The 12,599-nt window shown below is 41.1% G+C and overlaps 1 protein-coding gene across 1 annotated transcript in view; it reads left to right on the top strand.

The window, feature by feature from the left end:
- The first annotated feature begins 1,204 nt into the window (after positions 1–1,204).
- Positions 1,205–12,599, top strand: part of SATB1 (SATB homeobox 1) — a 76,054-nt gene continuing 64,659 nt past the window's right edge. Inside the window, exons 1-5 of the mRNA XM_080611346.1 lie at positions 1,205–2,909; positions 5,807–6,042; positions 9,910–10,086; positions 10,918–11,044; positions 11,771–11,894. Coding sequence (XP_080467472.1) covers positions 5,832–6,042; positions 9,910–10,086; positions 10,918–11,044; positions 11,771–11,894 — 639 coding nt within the window. The 5' untranslated portion in view covers positions 1,205–2,909; positions 5,807–5,831. The remainder of the gene's footprint in view (positions 2,910–5,806; positions 6,043–9,909; positions 10,087–10,917; positions 11,045–11,770; positions 11,895–12,599) is intronic.

Genomic DNA, 12,599 nt, shown 5'->3' with positions numbered 1-12,599 from the left:
GTTGCATTCAAGTTGGTCTCGTTGGGTTACTTTTTTTCCAGGTGCATGATGGGAAAAAAGTTATGTCTGTCTCGCAGTCGTTTGGTTTGTCAATAGTTACCACCTCCTGCTCGCACCTCTTACGGGCGGTTTCACTCCCTCACTGCCGACACGCCGCGGCGACACTTCTGTGACATCCCGCGTCTGGAGTGATGGGGATCTCACCCTTGCGAACGCGGGGTGATGCATTACTGTCCCCTCGGGAATGCTGTCTGGCGAGCCGCGGCGTCCACCGCCTCACCCCGGCGGGGGGCTCCCCTCCGATGAACGGGGGTCGTTTCCCCCGACCTTTGCCGCCTTACCGAAGCGCGCCAGGTGCTTTCCTTCCACCTCTGCTGGCACCGAAGGGAGTGGGACAGGAAAAGCTGCCCCCTCCCCGCGTGGTCTGTGGGCTTCCCGGGGGACCACCACGACCTGAGGGTCCCCTCAAAACCCCGCTCTGCTCCTTCCGGAGCGGACACCGCAACGCTGCCGCCGTGCACCTGCCGGCCGCGGCCCGGCCCGCGCAGGCTCCGCGCGGAAGGGCGGAGGCTGCGCTGTCGCGGCGGGCGCGCTCGGCGGCGCCGGCAGGATATTGTTCAGCCTTCACCACTGCCGCCCCTCCTCCTCCTCTTCTCCCCCCTGTTCCCTCCACACCACGCTCCCGCCGGCTCGCCCCCCTCCGCCGCAGGCCCCCATCTGCCATGTGCGTGCGTGCGCGCAGGGGGCGCGCTGCCTGCGCGGCGGGCATTGTGCGCGGCCCAGGCAGGGCCGCCTCACCCGCACCCAGCTGGCTGCAAATTCGTGCGCGCCCGGAAGCCGCACGCCCTCTTCCCCTGCCCCCCCCCCCCCCCCCCCCCCCCCCCCGATCACCTACCGCCGCCGGCGGCCGATCCCCACACTCTCTGGACGCGCCCGGCGCCCCCATCCCGCTGCGGTCCCCTTCTGCCACCTCTCTTCTGCCGACCTCCCCTCCCCTTCGTCCCCACCGGTCTCCCTTCCCCCACGCCTGTCTCCTTCACCACCTCCTCCACCTCCTCTGCCACTTTCTCTCTCTTTCTCCCAGGACGCGTCGGATGATCCGGGGCCGCCGGGAAGGGCTCTGGGCAGCAGCAGGGAGGCTGCGTCCTCCTCCCGTCTAGGGCTGTGGAAAAAAAAAAAAAAAAAAAAAAAAAAGGGGAAAAAAAAAAAAAGCCGGTGGCCTCGGTGTTATTTTGTATTAAAATGAGGAGGAGGAAGAAGAAGCAGCGGCAGCAGCGGCAGCGAGCGGTAGCGGAGAGGAGGAGAGGAGGCTCTGAGCAGGGGACGGCGGCGGCGGCAGCAGCAGGAGGAGGAGTAGTGATGAGTCAACTAATAATTTAATGGGGACAGAAACAGAGAGAGAGGGAGAGGAGGAGGAGGGGGGGGGAAAGAGAGCAGAGCAAGGCAGCTCCGTCCGGGGACACACATACACACAGATATATCCATGTAACATCCAGCAACAACCACCAAACCGGCCTAAATAACAACCATAGTCAGCCAGCCAGGGGAAGCGAGAATTAGAGGGGGGGGGGGGGGGGAGAGACAGAAAAACAAAGCCTACCATTATTATTCTTTTTCAGTTATTATTTTTTTCCTGCTGGCTTGGTTTTTGTTGTTGTTGGCTTTTTGCAACCTTTCTATTTTATATTTTTTATCCCTTCTGGCGAGTAACTCTTCTCGGAGTTCCCAGATTTTTTTTTTTCCTTTGCAGAAGCAGAACCAATTTTTTGGAGGTTTGTTTTTTTTTTTTTTTTCTTTTTTTCCTTTTTTATTTTTCTTTATTTATTTATTTTTAATAGAGAGGTTTGGGATTTTTAAATTCTAATTCCTCCCGGTTTTGGACTCGAAGGGAGTGAAACCTCGTCACTTTTTGTAGTGGTGATGGTGTGCCTTGTGTGTGTTTCCTTCCTCCCCTCTGTTCTTTTTCTCCCCCCCTCCCAGTGTGCTCCCTCCCCCTCGCACACCAGCCCCCGGTAAATGAGAGGAGACAGGTCCTCTCTGCCTTTTTTTTTTTTTTTTCTTCTTCTTTTTTTTTCCCTCACCGGACCGCAAAGGCGAGATTCAAAGTGGCATCTCCGTGCCTTTCCCTGCAATTTTCTCTACACTTTTCTTCCTGTTGTTGTTGGTTTTGTAATCTCCAGTAGCGATCTCTGGGGCTGAGGTTTCCGCAGAAAGTTTGGGGGCTGTTACGGTGTGTATTTTTGCGGAGGGGGAGGGGAGCGGGCTCCTTCTGTGTGTGCTGCTCCTCTGGGTGCCTATTGGAGAATAATAGTGTAAGTGACAACATAGAAGTAGACTTTCTGCTCTTCACACTGGATAGAAAAGCTGCTTTTTTTTTTCCTTTGCCTTTTTTTTTTTTTTTTAATACCCCCTTTCTCACTTGCTCCTGTCCGCATTGGTTTGATTTTTGAAAGGACAGACTTAAGTCACCCTCCACCTCAATTTTAACCTGCTACTTTTATCTTTTTTGATGATGATGATGAATTCCTCGTTTTGAGCATTACACTTGTCAGAGCAATTTGATCTTCAGCTCCTTCCTCCGTTGCTAAACCTCGAAAACTGGCTCTCTCGTAAAAGATATTTAATCTCTGTTTTTTGTCCATTGCCATTTTTGCTCATGGCTACTCTGTTTCTCGCTATCTCTTTTTGCCCCTCCCCGCCTAGAGGAAAATAGCAACAAGGAAAAAAAGAAAAAATAAGAGAATATTAGGGGAAGTAGTCCTCAGGTCTGCTGCCCCCCCTCTCCCCCTTCCCCAAAGGGGGGGGGACCTAGAAAACACCAGTCTTGAACTTCTTCCTCTTCAAGACCTCGGGCTGCAAAGGAAACCTCCTTTGTTTTTGTTATTTATATGCTGTCAAGTTTTGAAGTGGTGAGTTTCGGGTCGGTTTTGCTAATTTCACTCAGAAAACTGCAGTGTTTCTGTTTCTAGATAAGTACTTTGCTTCTTTGTCTCTTTAAAAGGTCACAGGGAAAGCTTGGCCTGGATTGTGAGAGCCATATGGAATGGATAAGTGCGGAGCCTCTCTCAGATGTGATTATGGGGTTTTATGGGGGAGGGAGGGAAGAGGAGGGGAAAGGCATGGGGAGGGGGCTGATTCAGGAGAAGAGAAAGAAATAATATACTACCGGCGGCGTTACATCGCGACAAAAGGAGATATCGCACCGACTCTCATTCAGAAATTGTGCGGTGTGCCTGTACGTGTATGCTGTCTCTGGGAAACTGTGCCTTGAAATTGTGCTCTTCTCTCAGTGCCTTGTGATGAAAACTTGTAGTTATGAAAGATGCCTAAATGTGAAACCCAGGAAAACTCTTGGCCTGGAACTGGCGGAGATGATAGTTCTTTCCCTGCAACCCTCTTCCTGAGCAGGCCATGCTGGTTGTTGCTCATCACTATTCCAAACTGAGGTTTCTGTGAACTTTAGCCTTGGGCATGGAGTTTAAATGAGTAAATTAGGTGTTTTATGTGCATGTAATTTTGCTTTGTAACATAAAGCTTTTTACAAGATGACTAAGCGGGGAAAGGATGCCGATGGGTGGGTATTCTCAGGCCAAGTGAAAATGACCCATTTGGTGTTTTGGTTGTAGTCAGTGTATTAACTAAACTGTGATCTATCACTTTTATTCGCTGTACATGATGTAGTGCAATTCTGACTCATGATGACTAGATACTTTTTGTAGCAAAGAACCTCGGTGCCTTAGAGTACTTCTGAAGTTGCCAAAAGTGACAAGGATTTTCTTGTTCAAGGCTTTTTTTGGTTTGGTTTTACCTTCCCCTCCCCTTCCCCCCCCCCCCCCCTTTTTTTTTTCTTGTTAATCCTCTTATTCTTATGAGAGACCAGTCTCAGAAAAGCAGCCCTATAGTATGTTAGCATGGGCAGAAACATCGGAAGATGTTAACGGTTTGAGCCTGTAATTCTTTGCTTAGGCTGCAGTTAACAGAGTAAAAAAGAAAAAAAAATATCTCTTTGAAAAGTGGCTAAAATAGGCACATTTACTGATAATGGGGAGCACAAACTAAGCCAGATGGGATCAGGATGAATGGTAAACCTTAGCCTGTCACCTTATAGCATAAGGCAAAATAACAATTTTCTGAACTTCAGCTATTCAGTGGCATTTTTGAGGTTCCTTTAAATGTTCAGATTCATATATTACCTCTTTCTTCACCCTATCGGGAAAAGCAGCATGATATTCAAAGAAGAAAAAAATAGTTTACAGAATTGTCACTGGCATATATATCAATGGCATAGAAGTGTGTACAAAAATCCCAAGATGTTTGGGCTTTAATAGCTTTGCTATGAAATGTGCAGAAAATATATTGAATTACTAGGCAACTGAAAGAAAGTAGCAATTATCAGATTCACACCAGGCTTTCTAAATAAGACTTACTCAGTATTAGTATTTGTACTTGCTAATGTAAATACTAGCTCATAAATTAATGTCTAGTCACCTGTCCTTAGTGATTATTTTATATACATAACATAATTGTCGGTGTAGTCACAGCTTTCTCAGTCAGGGAAAGGTAGGGTAAAATGCCTAACAGTCACTACGGTATTGATGAATGAAATCAGAACCAAAGATGTCTCTGTTCTCAGCTACTGATTTTTAATTTATGTATTTAAAAATATATATATATATTTGGTAAAATGGATTCTGATGAATGTCAAAAATTCTCAAAACTTGCTCTGCTATGTTCTAGGCTTGGAAGATTTTTAGGGATTTAAGTGGAATTGCTACTCATGGACGGAGGTTTCAAAAGTTTATAAAAAGGGAAATAAAAGCATGCAACATATACCTTTTCTTAATTTGATACAGAAATTACTTCTGCATTTTGGTTTCAAATAGCTGTGCCAGCACATAACATAGCATCACCCAGGGCTTTTCTATTTTTTATTTAAGGGCTTTAAAAGTACTGTAGAAATTGTGTTTGGGTTGTTTGTTTGGTTTTTTTTTTCCCCAGCATCATGTTTTGTGAGATGCTACCTTCTCTTCTCAGTTATTTTTCTTAATTCAATAAGCTACTTCATTTAACACTTAAAGCTTAACATCTGAAAAAAATTCACATGCATATTTTGAACTTTGCAAAAGTTGATAAACTCTTTGTGTAATATTGGTTAGGAAACTCAAAAGCAACCATCTCCCGCCACTGCTTTCCAGAGCTAAATGTTAAATTCTCTTTTATTTTTAAGGGGGGAGGAATTGTAAATGAACAATGTTCTACATCTTTAATAAATCTGTTGCTCCCTCAATTAAAGTTTTAACAATCTCTCTACTGTTGTGCATCCATGTTTTTAATCAAGTAGATTGAGAAATGTTTCACTAGAATCCTTTTCTTTCTCTCTGTCTCTCCCAACACAATAAAAACACCCAGGATTAATAACAAACCTTTCTGTGAGATGTGTAACAATAGCTGTGTTGGAGCATGTACCTTGACAATCATCATCATTTATATGAGTTTCAGTCTGTCTCTGATTTAGTAGAATATCTCTGAAGATATATATTTTTTGAAAGGGATACTCTAGTTGGCATTTAAAAAATAATTCCACCACGTTATGATGCGATTTCTCTGTAAACTGCGGTATGAGGTCATTTTTGGAGAATAAGTTTGTTTCTTTTAAAAAAAGGCATCTTCTTTCCAGTTGAAATAGTTATTTATTCTTTATGAGTTTATGGTACATCTCTCTCTCTCTGTACATGTGCAGACTGTGTACGTATACATATGCGCACACGTGTACAACATATATATATTTTTTTTTTAATCATGGCAGGTGATCTTTAGAGGCGGGACTGAGTATGGATCATTTGAACGAGGCAACTCAGGGGAAAGAACATTCAGAAATGTCTAACAATGTAAGCGATCCGAAGGGTCCACCAGCCAAAATTGCGCGCTTGGAACAGAATGGGAGTCCATTAGGAAGAGGAAGACTTGGAAGTACAGGAACTAAAATGCAAGGAGTGCCTTTAAAACACTCTGGACACCTGATGAAAACTAATATTAGAAAAGGTAACACTTTTGATAATTCTGCATTAGAGAAATATGATTTATAATATTTTATTTGGGGAAAGCATACTTTTGCAGACTCTACTTCATTTATATTTCAGGATTAAATCTCCATTTTAAAATACTATATATTCCCAACTCTGATATAAATCACATTTGGGAAATGTAAGCTTCATGCTTGGGTGGAGCATCTTGCTTTACAGGGTGGAGTCTGATATTTGTTAAGGTAAAGGCTAGCTGCTCTTGTTAAAGGAAATTCCTACATTGAAATAGAAGTAATATAATGCGTTAATTCTTTGAGTAAGTGTTGGGCTAAGAAACGCAAAAATATCTAAGAGTAAATACCAAACCCTCAAAACAAATTCTTACCTTTCCTCTTAATGATGGTCCAAGCTTGGAAAGGCAGCACTGTTTCCATAACAGTTGCAAGTTGGTTTAAAGGAGAGAGTGTAAATCTTTAGGTATCACGTTGGAAAAGTCATTTATGATGTCAATCTTTGCAGTTTATTTTCTTAAGTACAATTCATTATTGAACAATGAACAACTTGGGTGTCATATTTTTCAGTGGCTGGTTTGCTGTAATTAGACATTTACACAAGGAAAAGGCACATTTAGAATCATTGATGTTTGTGTATGGATGGCTTTTGTTTGCACTGAAAATACTTTTAATGGACAATAATCTATAGATTTTGCTTATCGAAATGTGTAAGCCTTTTTGACCATGTCCTGCAGGCTTGCTAATTTAAATCAAAATATGCTGCGTGTAATTTGGCATTTGTTTTAAAACAGCCTCTACTTTTCTTGGTATAATTGGTTATGTTTACAATCCAGATTTTTCTTGCAATTGCGAAGCAAAGTGCAAAATGCAACCAAGGCTATTAAATGCACAAAGTTAGAAGGCAGAGGAATTTCATTGTGTCTGATGCATAACATTTATCGTACAATCATTTATTTTTTCCTCGGTTTGGCGAAAACAAAGAATATATTGATCCTGAAATGAACAGACACAGCAGTCCGTATTGTTAGATCTTTATCTATTAAAAATGGAAAAACAGCACTTCAGCAAATTCTTTGGCCTCTGCTCATGATTACCCTATTTATTGATTGTTTGCCAAGAATGTATGCATCTTAAGAAAGCCAGGGTAAGAGCATTAAAAATATAATTTATTACGGCTTTTCAAGCAGAGTGCATTAACATTGTACAGTGAAGCAGTGGGGCTATATAAAAAGGACTTTCTGACGCCTGCAAACATATAAGTTCCATAAATTCCTAAATAGGAGATTTCAGCTGTCTCTGGTATTATGTGATATTTGCACAGCAAACTTTAATGCCAGGACAGTTTTAGACAAGGATTCTACAGACTTCACTGCTCCTTATGGCAGACGTGCTGTTTACACAGACTCGTAAACCTGCAGCAAAAGCTCTAACACTGCCTTCAGGTTTAAATCATGCTGTATTTTTAGCAGCGAGCAGTGACCAATGCTCTCCCCTTTAATACTAGAAGGTTATGAAGTTGCTGCACTTGGAGGTTTTGCCAAGTACTAGCGGGAGCGATCAGCCAGCTGAGATTGTGCTCTCCTGTATAACATTTTTCACATTAACAGAAGGACACTAGTGACAGTTTGCTAAAAGATTTAGTGGCTTGATTTGTAGTCAGATGATACCTGTGCAGTGCTACCAGCATCCACCTCTGATAACCTATGCTTTACATCAAAATTTGGCCAGGAGGTCCTCCTGCATTCTTTAAAGTACCATGTTTTCCAGAATGCTGCAACTCGGGAAACTCTGTACCTGGCAAAAAGTGTGTTGATATGTAGCTAAGTACCAGTGCATTGCTCGTTTTGTATCTGATCACAGCTTAATTTGTAGGAACTGATAAGGGGAAAACCAAATAGGCTTTGGCTGCTTTGCAGTATGTCTGCACTGTTTGTTAAAATGAAGCTTTGTTTACATTTTATCTTCAGGTATTAATGGTGAAACTACTTAAGAATTTTGAGCCCTTACCCTGAGTCAGGCTGTAGTAGGTCAAACATCAATTGTGAGAGCCTGAAAGGGAGGAAAAAGAAAACCCACCACCTTTTTGCAGATGAATCGTGTGTGTTTTAGAAAGCTCTCCACAGCTTAATTAAAATCAGTGAAGAAATCACCAGTGTGCATGTACTGCTTTTGCTTTGGTCTTCTCTCCTTTTCTGACCAAGTCCCACTTAGATTTAAAAGAAACAAGCAGACCAACCAAAAAAAAAAAACAAAACAAAAAAACCAAAAAAAACCCCCAAAAACCGAAAACCCAAAAAAAAAGCCCAAAGAAAAAAGAGAAAGGTCCTTCCTGTACTACATAAATATTGGCAAGCTTTTAGTCTTGTCTTTCGTGCTGAGCCTATTGGGCAAACTGAAGTGAGTTTGTGAGCTTTTCCAAGCAAGCCTGAAGGGGTTTGTTTGCCAGAGATTGACTCTCTGGTGAACAGATGTAGTTTAAATATATGTGCTTAAGAGGTATCTTTTTTATTGTGATTTCTTGCTATACATTAGAGCACAAATCAACAGACGTGGTCTTAAAACGTTTATCTATTGTCAAGAATAAATCTTTTTGTACTACAGCGTGCCTGATGCACCTTAGCAGGTTAGGAGGTTTCCCTAAGTCCAGAGGGCAGTGGTTGTAGAGGCATTAACATTGTAGGACTAATTGGAGTTCCTGGGTGCCCTGTTAAAATAACCCTTGTCATCATTTATGCTAAAGATGATACCCCTCTGGCAGGCTGCCATAAGACAGTTCTGTACATCTGCTTTTAACCCTTTTGCTTTCTGTCATTAAGAGATCTTAACCTGTGCTGCTGGAAACAGTGGGACAGGACTGGGGCCTGAAACTGCAGGTCTGAGGTCATCGTGTCATCTGTGTCCGTCTGGGAGGCCGGGAGGGATTTTCACAGAGTCTAGGAATCTGATTACCAGCAGAGACTTTGTCCCTAAACCAGCTTGGATCATTTGTTACTTCTCTGTCTGTTGTAAAAAGGGAGGGGAAAAAAATAAAAAAAGCAAAATGAAAAGGTTATTTGCCTAATATTCTGTGCAGGGTAGGGAAGGGTTTGTTGTATGATGTTACAAAACTGGAAATTAGTAATTGCTTTTAGGTTTCCCAAAATAGCAATGAATACCAGAAATGTGGAATGTAAAGGGCAGGCGGCAATAACAACCACAAAAAAAAACCCAAAACCAAACCCTGAAATGCGGGTATGCTTCTTAAAACAGCATTGAAATCTTGATTTGTTTCTTAAAGATGCGAGGGAAAGTACTGCTCAAGTGCACTCAGTGAATGAAGCATGAATTAGTGTTAACTTTTGCCTTGTTTCCTTGTGTACTGTTTTCAGGGGGAATGTATAACACACAAGGTGATTTGTTGTTGATGTTGAAAGCAATTAAATATTTTTGGCAGGACTAAGAAAGTTTTAGTGTTAACGAACAAAATTATGTATCTGGTACTAAAATGGCTTACAGTGAAGACATCTGCAGTATGTATTTAGGTTCTCATGCTGCCTGCTACTCACAACAAATCAGGCAGGACAGAGAGAATCAACTTCTCTTCAGTCAACCTTGCTATTTCTATAGAAGGTAAATTCTTTAAATCTGTAACCCATCAAGCGAGATAAATTTGCATTTCTGCTTTTCAGAGAGATGTAGGTTTTGTAGAACTTTCTCTTTTTTGGGCAGGGTGAGGGGAAAGGACCCGGGAAATATGTTTATCAAATATTTGTGATGATTCTTGATGCCTCCTCTGCCTGTTCGTACAGGTTTTATTTACATAAGGCTGTATAGACCCACCTACTGTACCATAACTCAAGTTTAATGTGTTAAATATATTTTTTTTTTAATAGGAAGTATGCTTCCAGTTTTCTGTGTAGTAGAACATTATGAAAATGCTATTGAGTACGATTCTAAGGAGGAGCATGCAGAATTTGTGTTGGTGAGGAAGGATATGCTTTTCAACCAACTGATTGAAATGGCATTGCTATCACTTGGATATTCTCACAGCTCTGCTGCCCAAGCAAAAGGTAAATACGATTACAAAATTGTACGATGAATTCTGTTTGTTTGTGGGGTCTTGGGGGAGGGGCAGGATTTCTTTCAGGAGCGCGATTCAGGTTTTGCTTCTTAAACTTCTTGCAGATTCTGTCTCTGTGTGTCTTTTTTGCATTCACTTATTTTTGTTTAGTTACTGCACGTTTTGTTTGTGGGGAATGTGGAGGTAAATTCTTTCTTTTTTTTTTTTTTTTTTTTTTGTTTAAAGAAAAAAAAAGACTTCAACTGAATCATTAGTATGCTTATTGACCTTAATAATCTGCTCCACTGAGGATCCACAAGGAAGTGTAAAGCATATTTGAGCAGATGGACTGTTGAGAGTCAACTTGCATTTATGACTGAATATCCAGCTCTGTTTCTTTTATTTTGTTCCTGATGGTTTTATAGACTGGAAAGTATTTGGTTTTTTGGGTTCTTTTTCTGTACTCTGTCCTTGCATTGCAAAATCCTTCCGAATTTAGCAAGAGGAGTGGTATTATATCCTATTTGAATTCATGGGAACTTAGGAAAATACACTTCTATACATATTAAAAAATTGCTACTACAATACATTTATATAATTCCATAATATAGATAAAGCCTATGCTTGGTGATGTGTGGGTGGGAGTTTTTTTGGGGGGTGTTTTTTTTTTTTGCTAGATTTAAGAGGCTAGAAACAAAGGTGGTGATCTTGTTAAAATCAGGTACTTCTTTTGCCCCTAGGAATTAACAGGTAAATTACTTTTTCTTCCCCTACCCCCCCCCCAATTTTTCCTGCCCTTCTTGCCCACTTCCCCTCCCCTCAAAAAATAAAAATCCCACAGGGCTTATCCAGGTTGGGAAGTGGAATCCAGTTCCACTCTCCTATGTGACAGATGCCCCTGATGCTACAGTAGCAGACATGCTGCAAGACGTGTATCATGTGGTCACACTGAAAATCCAGTTACACAGGTAAGTTGCATACCAGTTCTGGGAGGTAAACTGTTACTTGTCTGCTCTTACTGTTCATATGGCTCGTGTTTAATTCCCACTGTGCTGTGTGCTCAAAGTACAAAGGCTTATCTAAATTCCTTTTTAGTTACTCTAATTCTTCTTTAGCTTACAGTATACTATTGCAGAAAACTTTTATAGCTCTGATACATAGATTTTCTTTGGATATCTCATTAAAACTATATTGCATTTTAGTCAATTAAATGATGCATTACAAGAAGGCATTTTACATAAAGTTTACTTAAGAGAAAAATATTTTTGCATATCATGAACAGTACCATCTGTGTGCATTTTGTAGAAGAATGACTTGCTCACACTTATTGTTGCTGTCTAGGTTCTTAAATTCACAGTAACAAAAAAGAAAAAAACGGTTAATATATTAATGCTTTTCATGATCAGTTGTGAGAAAGCATTACACCTTAAATTGTTTTACCAAGCGCATCAGAGCAGGAAGGTAGAAGTAACATGAAAAAATAGTCGCCACATGCAGCTGATGTATAATTCATGCATCAATACAGCAGATGTGTTGTATAAAGTAATTAACTAATCGGAACAATCAGGAGACCGAGAGCAATCTCCAGATGCATCTGCTTGATGCGCAAAATGAAATCTGTCTGTCTTAAAGGAATGTTCTGCAGCAGGATGCAATCTTGTAATAATCCCTTTTCTAATCTGTGTTTCAAATAGTTGCCCTAAACTAGAAGACTTGCCTCCTGAACAATGGTCTCACACAACAGTAAGAAATGCTCTGAAGGACTTACTGAAGGATATGAACCAGAGTTCATTGGCCAAGGAATGTCCCCTTTCACAGGTACTTAGCATAACATGTAATAAATAATAAAGCACTATAGGCAACACTGATGTGAGATTTGAGATTTCTACAGACTGTAGCAAGTAGTACCCGTGGAGTGAATCTGCCAAATATGCAAATTCATTTGACCACTTCATGATCTTTATAAATATGCCTGATTCATTTTGAACATAGTCTTACAACGTTTCCCATGGGGAGCCATGAAAGGTTGTTTACACCACACTAAAATTGTCTCACAGCAAACTGGATTTTAACTGGTTTTTGTCTTTAGTCTTTGAACTGCTTTGATGCAACTACTTTTTTCAAGCGTGTGTTCAAGATGTTAAAAGGCTCTTTACTTACTGCTGTCAAAAGTACTACTGAATCTGAATGCTTGTTAGATAACCTACAGTAGTTTTAAATGCTAATTCATAAAATGAGACAGTCTTTGGCATGCTATATGAGAAGGGAATAAAGAATAAAGCTCCTTGGATGATGTGTTGTTGTTGCAAACAACCAAAGGAAAAGCAGTCATTTATTAGTTCTAATCAAAATATACCTAAACAAAAATGAAACCTCAATTTATGCATTGCTAAATATTGAACTGATGCTTTCCTCAAGCCTTAACAGTATTGTTCTTTTCTGCCATTCTTTTTGTAATTGTTTTGTCCAGTTACTGTAAAGGCACAACTTATTTTTCTGTGCACTGCGGTGTCCAATGATGCT

Source organism: Psittacula echo (genome assembly GCF_963264785.1).
Source record: "Psittacula echo genome assembly, chromosome: 2".
NCBI classification, from domain to species: Eukaryota; Metazoa; Chordata; class Aves; order Psittaciformes; family Psittacidae; genus Psittacula; species Psittacula echo.
Note: the sequence above shows the minus strand (reverse complement) of the source record. Positions and strands in the feature narration are given on the sequence as shown.